The 22,747-nt window shown below is 39.1% G+C and overlaps 1 protein-coding gene across 1 annotated transcript; it reads right to left on the reverse strand.

Moving 5' to 3' along the window:
* Positions 1 to 4,567: 4,567 nt before the first annotated feature.
* On the reverse strand, positions 4,568 to 22,151 carry wdr27 (WD repeat domain 27; the record flags this gene model as incomplete). The annotated part of the gene is made up of 24 exons (XM_079559413.1): positions 4,568 to 5,318; positions 9,548 to 9,646; positions 10,694 to 10,796; positions 12,507 to 12,604; positions 15,586 to 15,707; positions 15,931 to 16,025; positions 16,154 to 16,287; positions 16,640 to 16,761; positions 17,051 to 17,140; positions 17,933 to 18,036; positions 18,103 to 18,171; positions 18,262 to 18,331; positions 19,437 to 19,504; positions 19,632 to 19,744; positions 19,843 to 19,910; positions 20,051 to 20,142; positions 20,286 to 20,289; positions 20,900 to 21,014; positions 21,091 to 21,161; positions 21,235 to 21,286; positions 21,369 to 21,482; positions 21,580 to 21,704; positions 21,796 to 21,940; positions 22,020 to 22,151. The coding sequence occupies 24 exons, from the start codon at positions 22,149 to 22,151 to the stop codon at positions 5,229 to 5,231; spliced, it is 2,295 nt and encodes a 764-aa protein (XP_079415539.1). The 3' UTR covers positions 4,568 to 5,228.
* Positions 22,152 to 22,747: the final 596 nt, after the last annotated feature.

A 22,747-nucleotide genomic window follows, 5' to 3' on the forward strand; every position in this document is an offset into this window, starting at 1 on the left:
GAGAAAACAAAGTAAAACAAAACAGGGAAAGGTTGCTCTTGTTATATGGGTAGTGGTTATATCAAGAAGTACTTCCTATGTTCGGGAACTCTAAATATCTCTAAATTTATGTGTGGGGGAATTCTGGTAAAAATGTCCTGTGTGATCTTATACTTGGGGAGAGGAGCTGGAAAAGATAATGTCTGAAGACTTGTTTATTTCTCATCCCGCCTCCCGCCAGTGGGGCTGAGGGCTGTGAGGAACACATTAATTGCCTTTGTTTATAGAAAGACAAAACATTGCCAAGTTTATGCAACACTGCTTTTCATAATGATGTAAGTGAAGCCGGGGTGAGTCTTTTTCCAAATCTGAAATGGAGTTAGGAACATATTAAATGATCATAAAAACAGTCTAAAATACAGGCCCAGGTGCACAAGGTGAAATAAAACAAAGATATATTTAATGCAGGAATTTGGAGTTAATCCACGGGACAAGAGTTATCATAAATTCTCTGCGAGCACTTTAATAGATACAAGTCACAACTTCCCCTCAACAAACTGCTTGGCTATTAGCAGCTGAGCAAGATATATTCTTCCAACTGACTACAGCCCAGTGTCGAGGAGTTTGTAGTTTTTGAGCGCAGGAGAAGTCTAGGGCAAGGAGAGAGAGAGAGAGAGATGGCTGGATGAGAGAGACCTGAAGGATCCAGTCTTTGGTGCAGAGTGAGGTCTCCTGAGCTGCAGACTGGAGGAGGAGCCTGGCCTTGGGTCCCTGGGCACACAAGGTGCTGCTTCTGTGGAGCTACAACTCTGCTCAATATAAAAGCATGATCAAATGGAGAAATTCAAGTTAATTCTCATTTGATACTTCACTTACTTGTCATATTTAGCTTATTATATTGTCATGGCGCTTGAAAAGTAAAGTGTATATCAAAGCACAGTAATCTATCTATATTTTGTAAGATGTGCATATAGAATCACAAGGCTTGGCGCTCATTCGTCTGACTCATAGCGGAACATAAAGAACATGCCCTTATGTCTCCACTCTTGACCCTATTTCACACAGCAGAGTCTCATCAAATAAAAATAAAAAAGAAAAAAAAAAGATAATAATAACAAAAAACTAAACCAAAAAGGACCAGAATGTACTGTTCGCGGGGAGAATTTGAAGCAAAAGCAATATAGTTGTCCTATTCAAAAAGAAAAAAAGTTTTGATGGATCCCAACTTGGTTCACATATGAGGGTTGCATCAAAAAGTCTAAAGTATAGTGAGAAAACTGATAAAGAAAGAGGAAAATTATTGTAAAGGAAGAAACAATATCCTGCTATAAACATACCCCTGGGGCTATGCATTAACGCCACATTATAGTGAGTTGTACAGCGGCAAAATGACCTCCTCCACTTAGCACATAAAGGTATAGAGCAGTTAGCAGGAATAATAGACTGAAGAATCCCAAATGTTCCACTGAGAGTTTCCTGCTCATTATTGAGAGCAGGTTTTACAGCTGGCACCCCGCTTCTGTCTGTACTCTTTAGCTGCGAGCACTCAGCCTAAATTAGACTGATGCTGCTGTGGTGAAGGAAACGCACGCTGCCTGGGTCTCTCCAACCGTCTGCGCATCTCACATATTAGATTTCGAGACATTTTCCCCGGTTCATTTGAGGATATGAAATCTTGGCTCGATATGAAACAAAGAAACGCAATCACTTGAGCTTTTTTTTTTTTTTTTTTTAAATCTAAAGTTATCTCGGCGGGTGATAGCCACGGTTAGTTGGCAACAGGATGGGCTGAAAATGAGCTTTGACCTAAAACTATGTCAGATGATATATAGTGGCCTTTTATTCCACGCTTTGATTTTGTTTCCAAGTTCTGCTACGACAAAGACCTGAGCATATCAGCACTCATCACTGCATGATCTTCAAAGCCACTCTGCTTAATCATTTTATGGCAAAAGTCAATCCGTAAGAACTAAAAAAAAAAACCAAAACACATTTTATGTAAGACACCCTCATCCCCGTAGTAAAGTTAATAAGTTGCACATGCCTGTTGTTGGCCCATAACCTAATCCACCAGCTTAGTTTAACATGATTAGAGAGGAAAACATCAAATTGTCCCCTAATTCGGTCATAAAAAAAGGTATTTGCTAATAGCAGGGGTGCGTGGCTGGCGTATGGCTTGTGGGTTAGCGCAAAGACACGAAGGTTTATCTAAGACACGCCAAACTATCATCACATCTCACAGATGCTCTTTGAGAGAGTGCTCCCTGGAGAAAGACCTTTTACCTTTTTAGGTCAGACTTTAATTTAGAGGAACCAGAAAAACACATTTACAGGTAGTTTGGAGTTCCAATTTGGTAAGCCTCTTTAGTCAAAAATGAAGAAATGAAGTTGTCTTTTTGCCATCTCTTCAATCTTCCTCCACCACGTGCAACGTTCTCAGGGAAGTCAGCGTTTGAAAGGGTTTATAAGCAGTCTCAATCTCGGCCTGTGATCTGGCACCTATGGTTATAAGCGTTTCTGTTTTTCCCATATTTCCTCTGCCTCCCTGAAGTTATCGTGTTGATTTATCTCAGTGTTGCAAACTCAAATGTTTATTCCTTGTACCCTGGATAGCACCATCTGCTACTAATCAGTGTCTGCCATTGTATAACAGGAGCTGCCCAAAGAAAGCATTAACAAAACCACAACTGTCCGAGCATGATATGAAGAATGAATTTTATTGGGATACTTTTCAATTTGTAAGATAGATAAAACATATGCTCTATCACAGAGAGGCAAACGGTAGCCCAAAACGTAAATGGATGAGCACAAATTAGAGGCATATGGGCCGCAAACTTAAATATTGAAGTAATCCTTTCAATGAAGATATATGACATGAAATATATACAGTATGTTAGTGTAATAGATCCAGCCTAAAGTGTCATGAGTTTGCCACAGAGTTCAAGTCAGGCTCAACAAGCTTGGATAAATGAGGATGCTCTTCATTCATAGGCAGACCGTAACACACTCATGCACAAACCGTTTTCAATAAATATAGCATAACATTCAATAATATAAATCTTCCAGTCTGTGTTTTATGAAATAAATAAAATAAAACTGAAATTGTTTTTAATGTGTATTTTGACTTCCACATTAATTAAAAGAACACAATTGGTTTCTTAAGTGAGGATTGTTAGTATATGACTTTGAGATTAATAGTGGTGTGACATGTGATGCTTTATGATCTCCAGTGGAAATTTTCAGTACACACACTCATTACTTGAGTATATATCAGTCTGGCTTCTTGTTTGCCTTTCCAGTACAAGTCATTGGAAATCATATGGTGCTGAACGCAGGACTTCAGTGATTAACGACTTGAAGTAGCAGTGGTTCAGGGACAATGCCGTTTTGCCATTTGGGTCCAGAAGAGATCTTGGGGTGACCTTTGTTGACCTATTTTTCTGGTTAAAGTCAGTTCTCAATATCCATAAGACAAAAGTTTACGCCTTTACGCCTTTATTATTTAACCAGGTATTTAACCAGTGTACAATCAGTCAGAAAGGGCTTATTTGATGAAGTCGTGAAGTAATGCACTGTGAGTGATCAAACCTAAAAGTCATCCTGACATGATGCAAGGGTGTGCCTATTCTCATAGTCAAGTATAAACACCATTTCTAACCTCTGAGGTCAACAAAGGGAGAGCGTGGCCTACCTCACACAGACCAAGAATGTGCAGCTAAAACGATACGTTTCTTGTTTACGGATTCAATTTTAGGGAGTTAATCCATTCAAGGAATGATCTCCAGGTCTGCGCTCAGACAAACATTCCACTACATTAAAAATAAAAGGAAGAAGGCCGACACATAAATTTATAACAATGAAAATTTATGCTTTCTTCCAGAAAACCTCAAGCATTTGTAGGAACACTAAAGCTTACCATGACAGGGCAAGGCTGATCTGCTGAATACATATACCTGTCACTGTGACATTGTAAACCACATGCAACACAGTGCAACCTTTAGGTTTATGGTGTTTATAACACTGTAACTCAAGCGCCACACAGAGCAAAAAGAATTAAGTAAATCAAAGCAGAATATTGGACACCGGACAAGGCAGAGATGGGAAATGTGCTGCTGCTACTGAAAATGTTAAAAGAACTCAGCCAATTGGTTCATCAACATCAACGTCACATAATGCGTCAAAGGGAATCTTTTTTGGACAGCTGGTGGGTGAATGATGGTAGCTTTGGAGTCTGGATGGATTCAGCTATAAAGTAGAGCTTCAAACCTAAGAACTGGCAGTTTTGAAGAAAATGTTCCTTGATTTGAACATTTATGAACTAACAAAGGATTTGTCCTGTCTGAAGCAACAGTAGCCACAACTGAGAAGCTGATTTTGAATGAGCTAGTTCTTTGTATCACTCATAACAGTTAATAGAGGGTAAGACATTTTAAATGTACCATACCGTAGACTACCAATGTAATGAACAATTGTTTACAATTAATTTTGTATTAATTAGTATTATTAATATATTACAATGATGTATGTGGATTTTTTTTTATGTTGGATTGGATAAAACAAATGTGGCAAAGGCAAGCGTTTTTTTGGAGAGCACCTCTAATTTTATCACACATGTGCACAGATTATGACGTCACACAGTGATCAATGACAACACTGTGGATAAAGACAGCTACCAGAGCACCTCCACCCATACTAGTCTATGGGGAATATTTACTGTTGTGCAAAACTGAATAATCTCCCATCTAAAGCAGACACTGATGTGATAGATGGTGAGAGGTTTTCTTCTTGAATGTGAGAAAGCCTCGGGACAACTGTTCTCTGGTTGTGGGTGGATGTGAACAGTAGCATGTGTGACTCTGGCAGCTGCTCAGGTTGCACCCAGCTGATGTCATAGTCCTCCGAGCGGCGCTGCTAAGTAGCCATCATCACAAGTACAAAACGTCTAAAATACATCTGTTTCATGTCCCAAACAAACACAATTTGCCTGGAATAAGCTCATAAATCTGTGAGCAAATGATTGTTTTGGCGACTTTGATTGTAATTATCTGTAATTTTGCTAATGTGGCATGTTATCCTTTTAAGTCTAAGTAAAATGAAACAGGTCCAGTGCAACATAAAGTTAACTAGACTAAATTATCTACATTCACATTTTTTCAAACCTCTCATAAACCATTGCATATTTTTCATAAAAATATACCTCCCAACAAAGGAATCTGCTCTGTTTTGATGCAGCCGGGACATGGGCGGTATTATGCAACACCACTTGTACTTGGAGACGAACAGGCTCCAGTACTGGGATGAAACAGTCTGAGCTTCCCATCCAGTGTCCCAGTGAGCAGCTGAAAAACACCCAGAGAAAAATGTCAGAATCAATAGCTCTGCATTAGGGCCATATTTGAGAGGTTTAATCCAAAAGAAAGTCTAGTGCTCAGTTCAATCATGAAAAACGTGCACATTATTAAACTAAAACACATTTGGTTTCAAATCAGACAATAAGAGGACAGTTTTATGCCAGTTTGTTGATGTGAATTGGAAACATATTATTTTCAGTCCTTTCAGCCACAACTTGATCATCCCTTGTCATTCATACTCGGTAGCGGTGTGCGACTTTTTGCAGTCCCTGATGTCCTTAATAACTGCTCAATAACACATACAGAACGCAATGCCAGAATCAAGCAGCTCAGATTAGATCATAAAACTATCTTTACTGACTTCGCTGCAGCTGCCCCAAACCATCTATCTACAAACTACTGAGCATTTATAAAGTTAAACATGTCAAACAAGTGACAGGATGAAGTTATATATTATCTAATCCCACCTCCTCTAAAATACTGTATATATATTATTAGTGTAATGAAATACACATTTACCCCAGAAAGTTTATAGGTAAAATAAAACAATAGCAAATGATATGTTTTCCATGGACTGAGAATATTCCATATAGAAATCGTGGCTTGCAGCAGGCAGATAGATGCTGGGAAGGGAGGGAAGAGACACCAGTTCATAATGACACATAAGGAGAACCAAAACTAATGGATTTCTGTTGGGGCAATCTATCTATTGCAGTTCCAAACACAATACTGTTACTTGAGTAAAAAAATATGCAATTGCACATTTGAGCACACTCAGGACACATTCTACCTGTAAAGAAAAACAATAATTCTTCCAATACTATTAGTGATTCTATAACTTGTACAAATAAAATTGCAACTAGTATTACACAGATAACTATATATCTTACAATTAAAAGCACACGCACAATAGGCTAATACTGCCTCTGCTTACAGTAATAGCCCAAGATCTGGAAAACTGTCCCCATTGAGGTCTCCTCTGTAGTCGGGCACTGCTACTGACAGATTGCTCTAGTGATGGAAGGTTAAATTCAGAGGACAAATCCCCCTGGTGACAATTACACCAAAAACTAAGGGAAGCTTAAATTGTGGGTTTGGGTTTGGTTGAATTAAGGACGTTGCACTTCTGTTCACTGAAGCTTCATCTTAGCTCTTTGGATCAGAATGTGACATTCTGTCCAAGAGCTTTACCTTGGTAAGTCAATGTCCTAATGTACCAAGGGAACGGGTTCCAAGTAAAAAGTGAAAATGCACTCAAAAAGAGAAGCTTGGTTGTACATCTCTGTTAGTGCTGTCTAGCTACATCTTTCTTGCAAAAACAAACTGCTTGACAGCTCGTTTTTACCACTGGCTTTCACTCCGACCTTCATCTTGACGACCATAATTAACAATGGGCTGAAAGGTCTAAGGCTTGCCCTTAGGCTGCACAAACAACCACTTAAAATTTTAAAGGGTCAGAGAGTTCGCTTCACTGGCTTCACTTGTTAAGCATCAAGTGTGAAAGTATAAACACAACAAACAGAATATTTCACTGTAAGGTTTATTTCTCATGCTACTGTGTAACTATGCACATTTCTCGGCAAAGGCACAAAAATGATCAGAGCAGAGCATATGGCCCAGTCATCTGTTTGTCAGCATTTTTTGTAAGTCTGACACTTGAAGATAACATTTGGGAACTTTCAAGGAAGTACAAGGACTTAAATCACCAGATGAACTTGCACCGGGTGTCACATGTGTTACATAATCTAAGTTATTGTCAGACAAACTGGCTTGATACCGTTAGGAAAGAAGTAACAAATCAACAGTTCAAAGCAATGTGCTCCCTTTGCCCCAAGGATCACTCGTCATTTTACTTTATGAAGGCAAACGTACCAAGACATTCAGAGCTGAGCAGAGGGACAGCACGGAAAAGATGTTCACGCAAGAATAAATTAATGATACCCCTACTCATCTAATGCCTATAGTTTATAGCACTATCACTGTGATGAATGCATTTCATCAGAATAATGTCTTCCTGCCGTGCATGTACTTGCTCTCATGATCAACATACACATAACCCTGTCTTCTGAAAGGAAACAAGTTTAATACCTTAAAATTGCCCCTTTTGTGAGTTTGCAACTCGATCCTTAATCCCACTGTTCCCACTCATTGCCATTCCATCTGCGTTGAACACGAGCCACTTGATCGGAGGCTCGCTCTGATGTGACATTTGGATCAGACGGCTCAGTCCCTTGTATGTTTGCTGTCTGGCCTCTTGAACATTTACTTTGTGGAGCCAAGTGAAGAGGAGAGAGGAGACATGTACAAGGGACTGAGGGTGTGAATATACTTCGAAATGGTCACAAATTAGACTAATGTAAAAAGAGGGTGTCCAGCTGCACTTTTCTGCCTGGCCGCACTGAGCCAAACTGACGCATGCCGACATATGGACAGGAGAGAAAGCCAGAAGGATGATTCACTCATTGTTCATCCTCTTTGACAGGATGAGAAAACATTTGAACTTCTGAAGACAGCTGTTTGTGTCAGCAAGCGGTCACGCACTGTCCTACATACTTCGATACAAGTGCAAATGAGGTACAAACCTGAGGGAATGAGATCTACAGGTATAACGTTTCGAACTATGGGAAATACGAATCCCATATAAACACATTCAATAGCTATTTCCTTTACAAAGAATGTGTCTTGAAACTATCATGTCTTGCAGCAGCTGGGTTAGTGAGTTTCCCTTCAATAGCAAAAGCAGTTTGATCACTTTCAAAAACTAAAAGTCCTTTTTTGCTCCAGGAATAGCAGAATGTTAAATCACTTCTCTTTGTGACCCAGTAACCTGTTTCTTAGTGGCCATTTCTTCGGCAATAGTCAGTCTTTTTGTCTTTTGTAAAACAGAAAAACACATAAACATTTAGCTACTGCAGACTGAAACCTTTTTGGCTTGTGCTCCTGGCTCTCCTCAAGCTGGATATCCCTGTTTACCCCCTAACAAATGACAAAAACGCACAACCGTAAGCTACGACCAATAATGTGTGTGCTGGTCGAATAACAATGATTTGTCAGGAGAAGGGGGAAAATAAAAACATTTGTGTTGCATGCTAGTCTGAAGAAAAACACCTATGATTGAATTAAATAGATCTGGGTCTCTCAAGACAACAGAGAAAGCACCAGGCAATGTTGCAATATGTACCAGGATCAAAGGTAACATGATATTTAATACTATTATATGACGCTTACACAAACTGATGTGTCTTTGTAGGCCTGCACGAGCTTTCAAATGCGTTCCCAAATGTTAATACTTACTGTATATTGAGGTCTTGATGTTTGTTTTAATGTAAATTAAATTCTTGGATTACATTGGCACATGCACTAGACTTACTTTAGCTCCCATATACACCAGTGGATTGTGATACCTAGCCAAATGCACAATGTGCAAAGCAGTTGGACTCCGGGGAGAGCATGCTCTGACTGATGAACTGTGTCATCAGACTCTGCAGATCGGTAAATGGCCATGAATCACATTTTCCACTGTCAAACTGGGAAATCTGAAAGTATCACTGTAAAGTTTCATTGAATGGTCATACACAGACGGACAGGAAGATTTAAAACATGTGCCTCAAATCCAAAACATAGTCAACAAACGTCTCGAAGGACACATTCGAGGCTTAGATGTTGCATTTGAAAATACGGCTTTTGCAGATGGACAATGCCCCGAGGAGTGAAGCAAATAGCAAGAAAGACATCTTAAAATGTCTGTGATTGCTGCTGAGGGACACCCATGTTGGAGCTGGACCATAATTGTTTCTCTAATGACATGGATCACTTAGATCTTTTGTGCATTTTCCCATCGGTAAAATTGCACAAAACCAATCCATTCATTATTGAAATTTATCTTTATCAAATGTGGCAAGGAGCAACCATTCACACTGGAAAACCCTGGAGACAGCAAGAGTCTGGTTAAGCCTCAGATGTCTGGCAGAACGACGAGTATCTATCTGATTTGAGGAAAAAAAACAAAACAAAGTACACAACTGACCACTACTGTTTGAAACCAGAGACAGGATCGAGCGAGAAACCTCGAACATTGCTCGAACATTGCACCTAATTCCCTTCTGAAACGTAATTTTTGACCTTTAAAAGTATATCAGGTGTTAAAACCACATGAGGGCTAGAATGCGCCACCTTGGCTGATGTTTAGCTGTGATGTGGGTAAATGCACGTTTTACCTCTGGAGTGGAAGGATTGAAGGCCACGCTGAGCACCGTCGATGACTCTCTCTGGAGCTTGTGGAGGTAGCTGCTGCTCCGAACATCATACATGTAGGCCTGTGGCACAAAAGCAAGTCTTCTGTAGCATGAATAACTTTGTGAGAGAAGTAGCTGTTTGTTTCTAATGAACCCCTGTAGGTCTGTTAAGGGACTTTCAAATGAGGTGCGAGTGCGTGTGATAATTGCCTGTTAATTCAGTGAAGATTTTACACAGGTCTCTGGTCTACATCAAGTTCCACTGTTGGGTTATTCTCAAATAAATTCATATTCTTAAATTGAAATGTTTTATGTGCACAGGAAAAAAGCAGATGTGAGATGTTTGTTGCCAGATCCCGACTCATCAGATTTTTTGCAGCTATTTTGGAATCAATTTCTATATAAAAAAATAAAAAAAATAAAAAAATACAATGTCATGTGAGATCTGTGTCTTTTGTCTGTCATGGGACACCATTGGGATTTTCATTCATGGGTTTGCTATGGATAATCATTGGCCTTTCTGCAACTGTACTGTACTGCATATACAAAAGCAAACCTTAAAGATAACTTAAACCCTTAATTTGAATCAGGCTCACTTGGCACAAAGAGGTTACTGTCCTGTAAAAATATCTCAATCTTTTTATTGCTTAGATTTTTGCAGTTTTTAAACACATAATAAAAATGTAAAAAAAAAGAAAAGTAGTCTCATCGGCCTACACGGCATAATATCACAATGAAATACTCTGCCTATTGACTTTGGCTTTGGCATTGATTGGAAAATGAGTTTGGAAGGTCTTTTCGACTGCTTTTTCCATCATTTGATATATTAGGACAAGTACAAATTCAACTGGCTTATAGAAACCTCCAAGCGGCTACAAATAAATATAGTGTGGCTCCCAACTTCCGAGAAGCAATGTCCATTCTCAAAAGAGATGCTCTCAAATGTCAGCCATGTGCTGCTTACCCATAATTAATAAAACCATTGGTATGTATTGGCTATACAAATGCATGTGGTGAAGAGTTGAATTCATAAAAATATAGGCTTGTAAAAAGAGTTGAGTTCAATGCGTTTAGGGGAAACAGTAAATGGAAAAACTTAAAGAACGTTTAGAGCCTAAAAACACTTACACAATTATCCTCTGAACCTGTAGCAATGTAGCGACCGCATGGTGAAACAGCTAAAGAGCAGGGGTGACAGCGATTTACATGGTTTTCATATCTCCGCACACACCTGAAAAAGATCATAAAAAATGCAATGCTTAAAAAAGATGAGATTTATGCAGCACTGTTAGTCTTTGTGTCAACACTTTCTGTAGAGGTGCGGTTCATCTTTCAACAGGAGAAAGAAACAACTACTTTGCAACAAATCTTGGAAAGTCTGACCAAATAGTATCCAGTTGAGGTCACTGCATCCAGAGCAGGGAATAAGAATAACTTATGCAACTGCCTTGATGTTGGGGAATAGTATGTAAAGACGCAGTGCCACATCACAGTGTCACAACGCCTATAAGAGGTGGCAGGTTGGCCAACCCTACGCATGGCTGGGTCTGGTAAAACCATATCTTCAACATGATCCACGTGGTAATGTCATTAGCCAGACTAAAAGTAGGTCATATTCAATGGCTTCCATTTAGAAACATTATATACCTAGTTTCTCTGCACAGCTCTCGAGAGCGGACGTTGGGGATGCCTTGTCATAAAAAAAAAAGAAATAAAAAAAATATACAGTACTGTTCTTGCCGATATTGTTTCCAGTGGGTTGAATTTCACTTCAGTGAACGACAAGGCTTGGATCGAAAAGCTGTTTCTGTCACCCAAGCACAAAAATAGTAACATTCAAATCAGCTAAACGATACTCGTGCTTAATAAATGGCTTCTATGACAGAATGGAAATTGAGTTTTGATTAAGGGATTTGGAAAAGGGCATATTCTTTGTGTAAGTGTTATCCAAGATTCATCTGATGAGTGATCCAGACATCGTTGCGAGGCCTGATCCTTTTGAGCAGGAAACGACAATATAATGTAACTAAATCCCCCTGTTTGTAGAATTTCATGCATTACTGCAACTAATTAATATGTCACTATATCATCCTGCTGGTTTTGAAGGCTCATTTTGTTTTCTTGACAAACAGTTACACCAGTTACATGTTTATCTGATTTGAATGGACACAATACCATTATTTTTAATTAAATGTGTTGATGGCAAGGGCTGATTGAGATATAGAGAAATGGACAATGAAATATGATGAACATTTAAAAATGACTGACAGCGCATTTAAAACGTAGCAAATGACAAGCTAATATATGAAATGGAAATAGAAAAGACTTTGGAGGGCTATTTAAAAGCGGAAGTGCCCCAGTAACGTTTGAGAAGAACTGGGAATCAAAGGTTTTGCTATTTTCACCTTTAACATAGTTAGGGTACAATAAATGCTTTAAACACAGATGTTATTAGAATATTGAATGTGTTTCATCTGAGATAAAAAGAACGAGAAGAATTTGACCTGGAAACCAAATATTTATCAGAAAGCAATAAAGCTTTGACATGGTTTGGGATGTGTAGTGAAACATGGAAGCTTCACCGAGAGACAAGATACGGTACTCAATAATGGCTTCCACAGAGCCAATATTAACATTTTTCTATGCAGGAGACTGTGAATGAGCTGCCATATCTATATCAGCAACTAAAGAAAGACTCACTAAGCACACTGTTCTGGATGCCCAATATTACTGTTGCAGATACAAACAATGAGGAATGTTTCTGACATGACAAACCAAACATTTGGTCCTAATTTGACCAATTTTTTCTTTCTTTTATTGGCTCGTGATTTTGTGGCTCATCACTGCTGAGAAATGGATGAATAATGCACTTTGAGTGCTGATAAAAGCTTAAACCAATGCATTATTATTTTCATTTAAAAATGCAGGCTTTGAAACAGACCTGAGGGTCCTGAGGTCCCAGATCTTGATACCATCTGTAACGGCACTTGTGAGGAAAAGGTTGTATGAATCAGAAGCCTGACAGCTGAACAGTGATCCCTGTGAAATGGACAAAAAACAAAAATGCTTAGTCAGCACAAGTGGAAAAAGGATTAGAAACCGTCAAATTTAAGAGCAGTACAGAGACAGTAAAATACAGCCTAAATCGTCTGCTCTGATCTAAGTCTATTGGTGTCACTGCTTTCCATTGCTTACAAACCAAACTGAGATATGTTTAACTTCACATATATGGTTTCCTTGCATGTGATAATTGAGTTTGCATTTCAGAGAAGGAGCTAGGTTGTTTTTTGTTTAGGTTTCCATTAAGGAGTGTGAGAACGGCAGTCTAAGAGGGCATTTCTTGTTCCATTTTCCGAGAAGTTCTCTGCTCTGATGAGTTCCAGGTGATTTTGCCGGAGAGGCGATGGAAATTTGAAGTGGGAAAAGCTGCTTCATACGCCATGGCTCTGCTGCTTGGTCTGCCTCGGGATGAGAGAGCAGAGGGAGGGAAGACTGATGTTATGAGTGTACAGGGGCAATCCTTGTGATCCTTTGGTATTAACCCTCGCACAACCAAATGCCCACAGGCTTGCAGGCAGAGGACCCCTGCTCTGACGTAACAGCTAAGCTGAAACAACACTCCACAGGCAGCTCTTATAGTGCTCACACAAAAGCTGCCGTGACAAAAACCAAGCTCTTCTGTGAGCTGAGTTTAGTATGCTGTGTGCAAGAGTGCATTGTAGCTATGAAAGCTAATTCTTTTAATTCATGCCACTAGCTGCAGTGAGTACAGCAAATCCAGGCTGCTGAGACTGAGTGGACAAGCTAATATGAACAGGTGCATAAAGTCTATGTCAGGGTTCCTCAGGACAAGCATCTGTTTGAGACTTTATTCTACAGCTATGTAATATTCTGTGTCATGGGATACTGTAAAATTATTGTGGGTAACAATCTACCAGAAATAAATGTGTTTTGCACAACATTTTACAGAGGGTAGATAAGCAGATGCAAGCTTGCCCTTGGAGGTTACTCTATTGGCTAAATGTATGTTTTGGACAATTCGAACTAGGGCAAGAAGTATAAATTGTTTAATTCAAGTGACAAGAAAGTTTCATAAAAAAATAATATAACTGAATGAAGACCAGACTGTCTTTGAGAAGCTTTCATTTTGTGAGTGATATGTCTAACATTCTTGATATAACCGCTGTGAATAAAAGCCCAGGAAGTCTACTTGTTAGACATCAGCAAATTGGGTCCACATTGGGGCTGAGACAGTGATGTGGGACTGAGGCCACAAAAACCCAAGTACATCATGGAACAGCATAACTCCAAGGCCATCATCCAACATGGGACCTCTACGATATTGTATGGCACTGTTAATCCAGCGGCACTGGAGAATACCATTCAAACACTAACATAAAAATAAATGATACTAGTTATTAAAGCGTGTCATTAAAGCATGCCCTTCTTCAGTCAAGTCACAAACTAACACTTTTATTCTCTCAGATGAACAGTTCTTTATGAAACTCCCAAAACTTGTGCATGTGTTATGTCAACTTTTACCATAAAGAATGATGCCAAGATGAAAAAAGAAAGTTCTTGCAATCATAACTATTGTGCCTAAACGTCTTCAAATTGTCTGAAAGATAGTGCACAATGTAGTGCATTGTACATTAATTCGGCCCCGGGAACTGCCACCTTAACGTGGTGGGGTCGTTGAATAACGTTGGTCGTCGAATGATGGGCACCGAGCCCATCATTCGCTTATTGCCCCCGAGCTCAGTCGCCACTTGTTGGAGTTCACCCCAGTGAATGAGAGGGTCGCCTCCCGATGCCTTCGGGTCGGGGACAGGTCTCTCACCGTTGTCATGGCCTATGGGCCCATGGGTGATTGGGAACAACGACCTCCCCGATCTGAACTCAGGCGGTGTTCTGTTATTGGACTTCAGTGAAAGTTACAGTTTGTCCATAACGAACACCATGTTCGTGCACAAGGGTGTCCCTAAGTGCATGTGGCACCAGAACACTCTAGGCCGGAGGTCGATGCTTGACTTTGTAGTTGTGTCATTGGATCTCCGGCCGCGTGTCTGGGACACTCGGGTGAAGAGAGGGGCTGAGGTGTCAACTGATCACCACCTGGTAGGGGAAGAAGCCGGTCAGACCACGCAAACCCAAACGTGTTGTGAGGCTCTGTGGGGAACGTCTATTGGATCCCTCTGTCAGCAGGGTCTTCAACTCCCACCTCCGGAAGAGCTTCTCCCAGATCCCTATGGAGGCTGGAGACATGGAGTCCGAGTGGACCATGTTCTACTTCTCCATTGTCGATGCAGCTGTTAGTATCTGTGGCCGTAAGGTTTCTGGTGCCTGTAGCGGCAATCCCTGAACCTGGCGGAGGGGGAAAGCAGTGCTTCACCAACACTATCTACAGTGCGTGTGGGGAGCTGCTGACCTCCACTGGAGATGTTGTCAGGAGGTGGAAGGAGTACTTTGAGAATCTCCTCAATCCCACCATCACGTCTTCCGATTAGGAAGCAGAGACTGGGGACTCGCCCATCACCCAGGCTGAAGCTCCTAGGTGGGAGGGCTCCGTGAGTGGATGAGATCTGTCCTGAGTAGCTTAAGTCTCTGGATGTTGTCGGACTGTCTTTGCTGACACGTCTCTGCAACATCGCATGGCAGTCGGGGACAGTGTCCCTGGATTGGCAGACTGGGGTGGCGGTCCCTCTCTTTAAGAAGAGGGATCATAGGCTGTGTCCCAACGACAGAGGGATCACACTCCTTAGCCTCCCTGGTAAGGTCTACTCCAGAGTGCTGGAGAGGAGGATCCGGCGGTTGGTCGAACCTCGGATTAAGGAGGAACAGTGCGGTTTTCGTCCTGGTCGCGGCACACTGGAGTCCACATGTGCTTTATGGACCTGGAGAAAGCGTTCAAGCATCTCTGCTCAGACTGCTGCTTATGTGACCCGACCCCGGATAAAGCAGAAGAAAATGGATCGATGGATATATATTGGTTGTATCTTGTAAAATATTTCTCTCTTTACCTTGTTCTGTGTAATGCAGTGTACTGCTCGATTGTGAGCATCAGGTAGGTTTGCCGCACTGGCCCCTCTATTCATGTCAAATACCCGGATGGACCGATCCGATCCACACACCAAAACTATATCTGGTATGAGGTTAAGACAAAAAACTGGATTATGCAAGAGAGAATATTTGCAACAGCATACCAAAAAGGTAAAGCGATGTAAAGTGTAACAACAGACTGGAATGCAGACATTGCTTTACAATGGAAGTCTTGGGGAAAGAGGGGAAGTGAGTCCACTGAAGAGACAACGTAAAACAAAACCATAACATTTTGGAATAGATTCATTTATATTGACAAAGGATACAAGATAGAAAGTCATTGATTGAAGATACAGCTGTAATCTCGGTTGCAGAAATTGACAATGATGTTGCCAGTTTGACACTACTATGCTGTTGATACCTGTGGCAAACAAGAAGAAGAGATTATGTCCCAAAAAAGAATTTCAGCTTCATAATTAGATGCACAGCACACAAAGGTCTTTTTCACAAATGTTTTTTTTTAATAATGAACTGAAAGTGTGAACTTGCCTTTTGATGTCATTCTGATGAGTGTCTACATCATACAGGTACATGTGGAGCAAGGTTCCTGATGCCACAAGAACGAATTTGTCCAGGTAGTAAAACTGGGCACTTCTGATTGGTTTGCAGAAGGTCCTGTTATCCTGCAGACATAATCATAACAACATTTATCTCCAAGTTATTTGACTGTAACATAAGGGCTTCACACTAAAACCAGGGTCAGGAGAACCTTCAAACAAAAGCTGTGGCAGAGACCAGTGTTTGAGAACAAGTGTTATTTGTACTTCATGATGTAATTTTTTATGTGAAGGAAAAATGATAGCCCTTAATATGTTTTTCAATTTCAGTTTTTTAAATAAGAACAATTTCAAACAAAGAATACCTCTGTGAGTCATAGAAAGTGCAGCAGAGATGACATAAAGGCAGAAACCACATGGAGTAAAAATGAAATTGTAGCTTACGTCAAGTGTGTGAGACACTGCATGGGACATTTACCATAATAATACTCGGCTCTTGGCGCTTGTGTGTCCAAATTCTCAGTGTCTGGTCCTCAGAGGCGCTCAGCCACCACTGTCTGCTGAGGCTCCAGCTCACACTGCTCACAGCCTTATCATGGCCTGCAAAAAACATTTGAAATAAACTAACAATGTTGGGGCTTGGGGCATTACTGCGCATCTCTATTGAGTCCCTTTGGTTAAGTGATCTGCTCAACTTAACTCTGCTGCACTCTTGTGGACCATTCAGTCAACAGTTGCACATTGATCATTCAGTAAGAAATAGCTCACATTATTTATTTTTTTAATCGTTTGCAACTGTTTTAGAAATAATGTTTTAAAAAGTCATAGCTTGTGGAGGAAATAAATTCAGAGGTTTCAGGGTATGGGCAGCAGTGTTGACCTCACACACCTGTATAGACAGTTGGGCTGCCCATAAGGGAAGGCTTACACAGAAACACTGAGCAGTCGCCAAGACCACACAGCACTTGTTTTCCGTCACCTGGGAGAGAGGAGGAAACACAGGCCTTTATTATACAACTAACGTTAGTTACTTGATATTGAGCATTTGTTTTCCTTAATTGGTAATTATTTAAACAAACAGCTAAATTATGGTTTAAGACAAGACAGAATGTAATAAATATTTTGGTAACAATTTAGTACAATGTAATCTGCTTTGTAACAATCTGTAATAACTTGTATTTATGTAGTGGATACACAATGGAATAATGTGTATTAGTACTTTGGAGGTGCATAATATAATAAGACATATGACTTTTAGGGTTGGGGCTTAAAGGGACTATATGGAGTTTAAAATGTTAAAAATGTTAAATAAAATATTATTATTATTTTACATGTTCCAGTCATGTCCTAATGTGTAAAATTAGCTCCTTTGCCTTTAAAATCCTGCACAGTCACTCAAAAAGGTGTTACTTCGGGTCCAAATTGCCGTCATGCACGCGCTTAATATAGAAGGTGCAGTTATATGTATAGCCTGTGGTGGCAGTAGTGAGTATAAAATGGCCAACTTGCATCTAGCCCCTTTAAGGTTGGGGTGGGTTTACGTCTTATTACATTATGTACCTGCAAAGTACACTAATACACATTATTCCATCATGTATCTAGCACACAGGTTGTTATTACACATTGTTACATAGAACAAAAGTCATAGGGTAGTTATCAAGGGTAGTGTAAAATAAGGTGTTACCATTATTTATAGACTGAATAGCTATAAAGCTAGTGAAAAAATAAAGACCATGTAAAAGTTTTTTTTTTTAAGATGCTTTTGCCTTACCAGAGTATTCTATGCAATACACAGGTTTGCTTGATGTGGTAAATTCTTTCTTTGATACACTTGGTGCCGCGCAATCGTCAGGGTAATCTTGGAATATGGAACTCCTAAACATTATAAAAAAGTAAGGATAAGACAATTTTCAGTAATTTTTTCACTTAGAGACTTCTTACTTTGTATTGTTCGCCTTTGAAGGTGCTGGGCTTTTTTTAACATTTGTTTTGGGAGTGAACATGACTCTTCTATAATAACAAGAGAGAACAGGTGTCATAGTAAATGTGACAATAAACATATGACTAATAGCATGAGAGGTGATGACACTATACCCATACCTTGGAGCACTAGTGTATCCAGATGACTTTACTTTTGTGTTAAAGACCAAGGATTGATCTTTTATTCCTCCTGTATGAACAAAGCCTGTATGATGTAAGTGACATGGATATTCAGCACTCAAGTCTCGAGACAGGTATTATTGCTGATACTCTGTGTACAGTAAATGATTATATACATAAAGCCTTATATTTTCATCTGTGCATTAACTGAATGTGGGAAAAAGATATTAGTCAGTCCTTGATTTTAACTTGCAGTGAGTGCAGTTGAAGATCCTGCATACTCACAGGCCATTTAGGATTTATTTTATTTTTTTAAGTTAAACACCACACTGTGATCCAATGATTGATTTGGATTTAGTGTTAATTCAGAAAAAAGTAAGAAGAACCATATATTGAATATATTTGTACAAATAGCCTGTAATCTACCTAAAGAGAAATATAAAAAGGTTTTGATCTACTTTAACTCTTGCTGATTATGAATGGATCAAGGCACAATCCCTGTCTTGTTGTTTTGTAGACAGCCTAATTTGCCTATAATCTAGTTGACTTGCTTTCTATTATACACTGTGGATTGGCCTGTGCTTGTCTGTGGTTTCTGGTCTTCCATGGCTGTCACGCAGCACCCAGAGACTCCCTGAAGATCCCCTACAAGCCTTCGACCTGGCAGCGCTCCTCTCTCCAGTTGTGGAACGTCTGGCTCTGACTGGCAGCCTCAGCACAAATTTGCAGCGAGAGCCAGATGCTTACCACAGAATAAGACTCCAGCAAAAGAAAAAAAACGTAATGGGGAAAAAGTCAAATGATACACCGAGTGACCACAAATCGCCACTTGAGCAACAATGCACATTCATGCGAAGTGATACTGTAAACTTGCTTTGTGACAAACCTTTTTACAAATCATTTTTCATATCTAGGCAATAATTTTGTATTTTTAACTGTACAATGACAGTTTAAAAAAATAAAATGTTTTGAATGTGATAAAATATATTCATTTTCAATGATTCACTGGGAAAGTGTGACAGGCCTACTGCATGCATAGTAAGTGGTAGAATTAGAAGCTTGAGTTTGCTTTTATACTGAGAGAAACGTCTTGAAGTAAAGATGTATCATATAGTAAGTTTTCAGTTTTGTTGACATTACACTACATGTCAACAGTTGATGTGTTGTGTTCAAACCTTTTTTAGGAAGTTTGCCATCCTTCTTAAATGTTGCATTCAAGGGAGAGTCCAGTAGAGGAGGAGAACTGAATAAGAAAGAGTCGGAAACAGCAGTGTTAATTTCATTTGCACAAGGCTTCTTCTAGTCTACATTGTGACCATTGAAGTTTAAAATAAATACAGAATCTGGTACAGTATTAATGCGATCATTACCATGAAAACACAGAAAAACCTTTGACTCCAACCCAGACCTTTTGTAGATCGCATATGTTCATCTCCAACAGGCTCACACATGGTGTAAACAAAGAGCTCACCAACAGCAGGATCTTAATATAAGTGTAAAATAGAGAGTTGGAAATTGTAGAACAGTTTAACCATAATATAATATAACATAACATAACTAACAATACAGATTGAAACTTACAGAGCTAGTATTTTGGTTCACACAAATGGAGTAAGCCCCGGCCATAGTGACGCTCAACTTGGGGTAATCTGAAATAACAATTATTTGATTGTTGTTGTTGACAGTTGACAGTTGTTTTTATCATAATAAGTTTTTGTATCACAATACGTATCGCGTATCATGAGTATCGTGACATGTATCAGATCGTGACAAATATACCCACAAACACCTTTAAAATAGAGCACTGTTATCAGTTCTGCAGATGCCAGATCCAACATGTACAGGCCAACAGTGCTTCCAATACATAACCAGCAAGAGTTTCTGCAGGGATAATAAACAATCAAAAATTAAGCAAAACTTTATACCTAAAACATAATTTACTACATGCTGAACACCTGCTGTGATGTTGTGATGTATGCAGACTTTATGATATAGCCTGAATACATTTCTGTGTGGCTTATTACTTTCCTGCAGAGTGTCAATTTCCATACACAAGATCAGTTACAGCAAGCAGTAGAATTTGATATAAATAAAAAAATCTTATTTTTCACAAAACGTTATGTTTTTTCTCATATTTCAGTACTTTCAGTATTATATTGCTTGCTTAGTTCCCAGGTATGTGTCCGTATATTTTGACAGCCTGAAATAGTTTATGCATTTTGGCCTAAATTGTACCCTTTGACGTAAGAGGCCATGAAGATTTTAGAGACATCCTCTGGTAATGTGGAAATATGTGATGATCCACTTTGGATCATATTTTCCAGCATGAGATTCAAACTCTTCTTTGTGGTTCTCACTACTGGTCGGATTGCGACTTATCAAGAGTAAGTTTATGTAATATGTTGATATATTAATACAAAATAATGCATTCCATGAACAAACTATAAACATTACAAAAAAGGGTTGTTAGGACTTACTTCTTGTCATTGGAGTCAGATAAAGAACACAACTCCATTTTGAGAACAGGTTTTGCAGTCAACACTACTGCTGATGCACATTGATTTGCAACCTCTGGAGACACAATAGATAGATTGTGTATACCCTTCACTTGTTTTTTTGTGTGTGAAACATTCTTTACCTGATTGTTGCCCCAAAGAATCTTGATGCATTCTATGCCTTTTCTCTTCCTTCTCAAGGTCTGTTTTGGTCAACAGGCGACACCTTTTGTCATTGGTAAGAGAAAAACTCCATACCTGAATAAAAACACTTCGATTAGAATTAGATCCATGGACCTAGATAAGAGGATTGATGCCATATAGTATGCCTCACTTGACCATCCAGGGATCCGACAGCAAACAGTTGAATTTGTGTCAAAAACAGCACACTGATCAATGGAGAACCTAAAAAATAATTTAAAAACACCCTGTGTAAACACAACTCAGAAACACAACTTTTCAAAAAATATTTACAAACCTGAAAGGACATATGACTGATAGTACACTGATTCAGTCAGTAAATCCCACACCTGTTGCAAAAAATATTTTTGTTATTATGCAATTATTAAAAGCACATTCATAATAATAATTAAAACCAAATAAAATGATTGCCTTAAAAGTGCGGTCCTCTGATGTAGTAATCAAAATATTACTATTCCAGGAACAAAACTCTGCAGAAGTCAATGATCCAAGATGGCCCGTTAAAGAAGAAATAGTTTCTTCTTTCTATTAAAAAACAAACAAAACCAAATATTGATATATTAATTTATTTTTGAAATAATGTTATTGTTACTAATCCTTTGCCTAATAAGCCAAGCCTTACCTTTGAGTTAAGTATATGCACAGTATCATCAGTACACACAGCAACTCTGTCATTGGAGACAGAGAACGAAAGATGAATTACTTCTCCCAGCAATGTCCCAATAATTGTTCCAACTGCTATCTTGCCTGAAAAATAACAGCGTGCAAATTAAACAATGAAGTTAAGTCCAATATTCAAATGATCAGTCAGTGTGGTTCACACATTTTAGTGACTCACCTTCCCTGGCTTTCTGCTGACAACTTTCAATATCCCAGATGATAATGTAATCGGCAGAGGCAGAGCAGAGAACTGGCTTGGTGTCTCTTCCAACAGTCATAACACTAATATCACTGTGGTGGCCAATTAATTGCAACTGCGGGGTCTAGAGAGGAAAAGGGCAAAAAGATTTTGATGGTTTGAATCATATGTATAAGGCCTATGTTACAACAGTTAATTGTTACCTCTCTTACATCCACAAGACAGTAAACGAGTATCTCTTTGCCATTTACTACTGCACAGAAAGATTGACAGCAAACGAGCTGCTGGTGAGATACAAGATAATCCTGAGTGAGACAAAGCTTTTCAGAAATCATCTCAATTGCTTTGGATAACAATTGTGGACAAAAAAAGTGCTATTTGCTATCCACAGATCATCACATCAATGTTTTTAGCAGCAAATATCAACAAAAATATTCAAAAATATTGAAGCAGACGCCAGGAGGAGACAGCATAACTAACGTCCGGTTACCAAGGTGACTACAAACAACTCAACTTTCACTTCCGTTTGACGACGCATCAAGTTTTGTACAACGTTGGCTTTCTTATAACTCACATGAAAGCTAATACGCGGAAAATATATCACATATTTAAAGATAAACTGTGTTAAATTGGTTGTCGTTAAGAGCATAGAAATATGGTTAAGTGGATCACGGTCACAGTTTTAAGGCTTTTCACTTCTGCATGTAGCCACAAGGTGGCAGCAAACCTTTAAATAACCATAACTGCACTTCACTCGATTTGAAAAACAAACCAAAAAACAAACTATGTTTTCATTAAATTTGAAACTTTTAAAAATGTATATATTACTAACACACAACAATTCCCACATATAATTTTATATTACTATTAATAATTATTACAAACCAAATAATCAAAGGAAACACCTTTTGTTTTGTAACACCCACGCGCT

Source organism: Gobius niger (genome assembly GCF_951799975.1).
Source record: "Gobius niger genome assembly, chromosome: 7".
Lineage (NCBI taxonomy): Eukaryota > Metazoa > Chordata > Actinopteri > Gobiiformes > Gobiidae > Gobius > Gobius niger.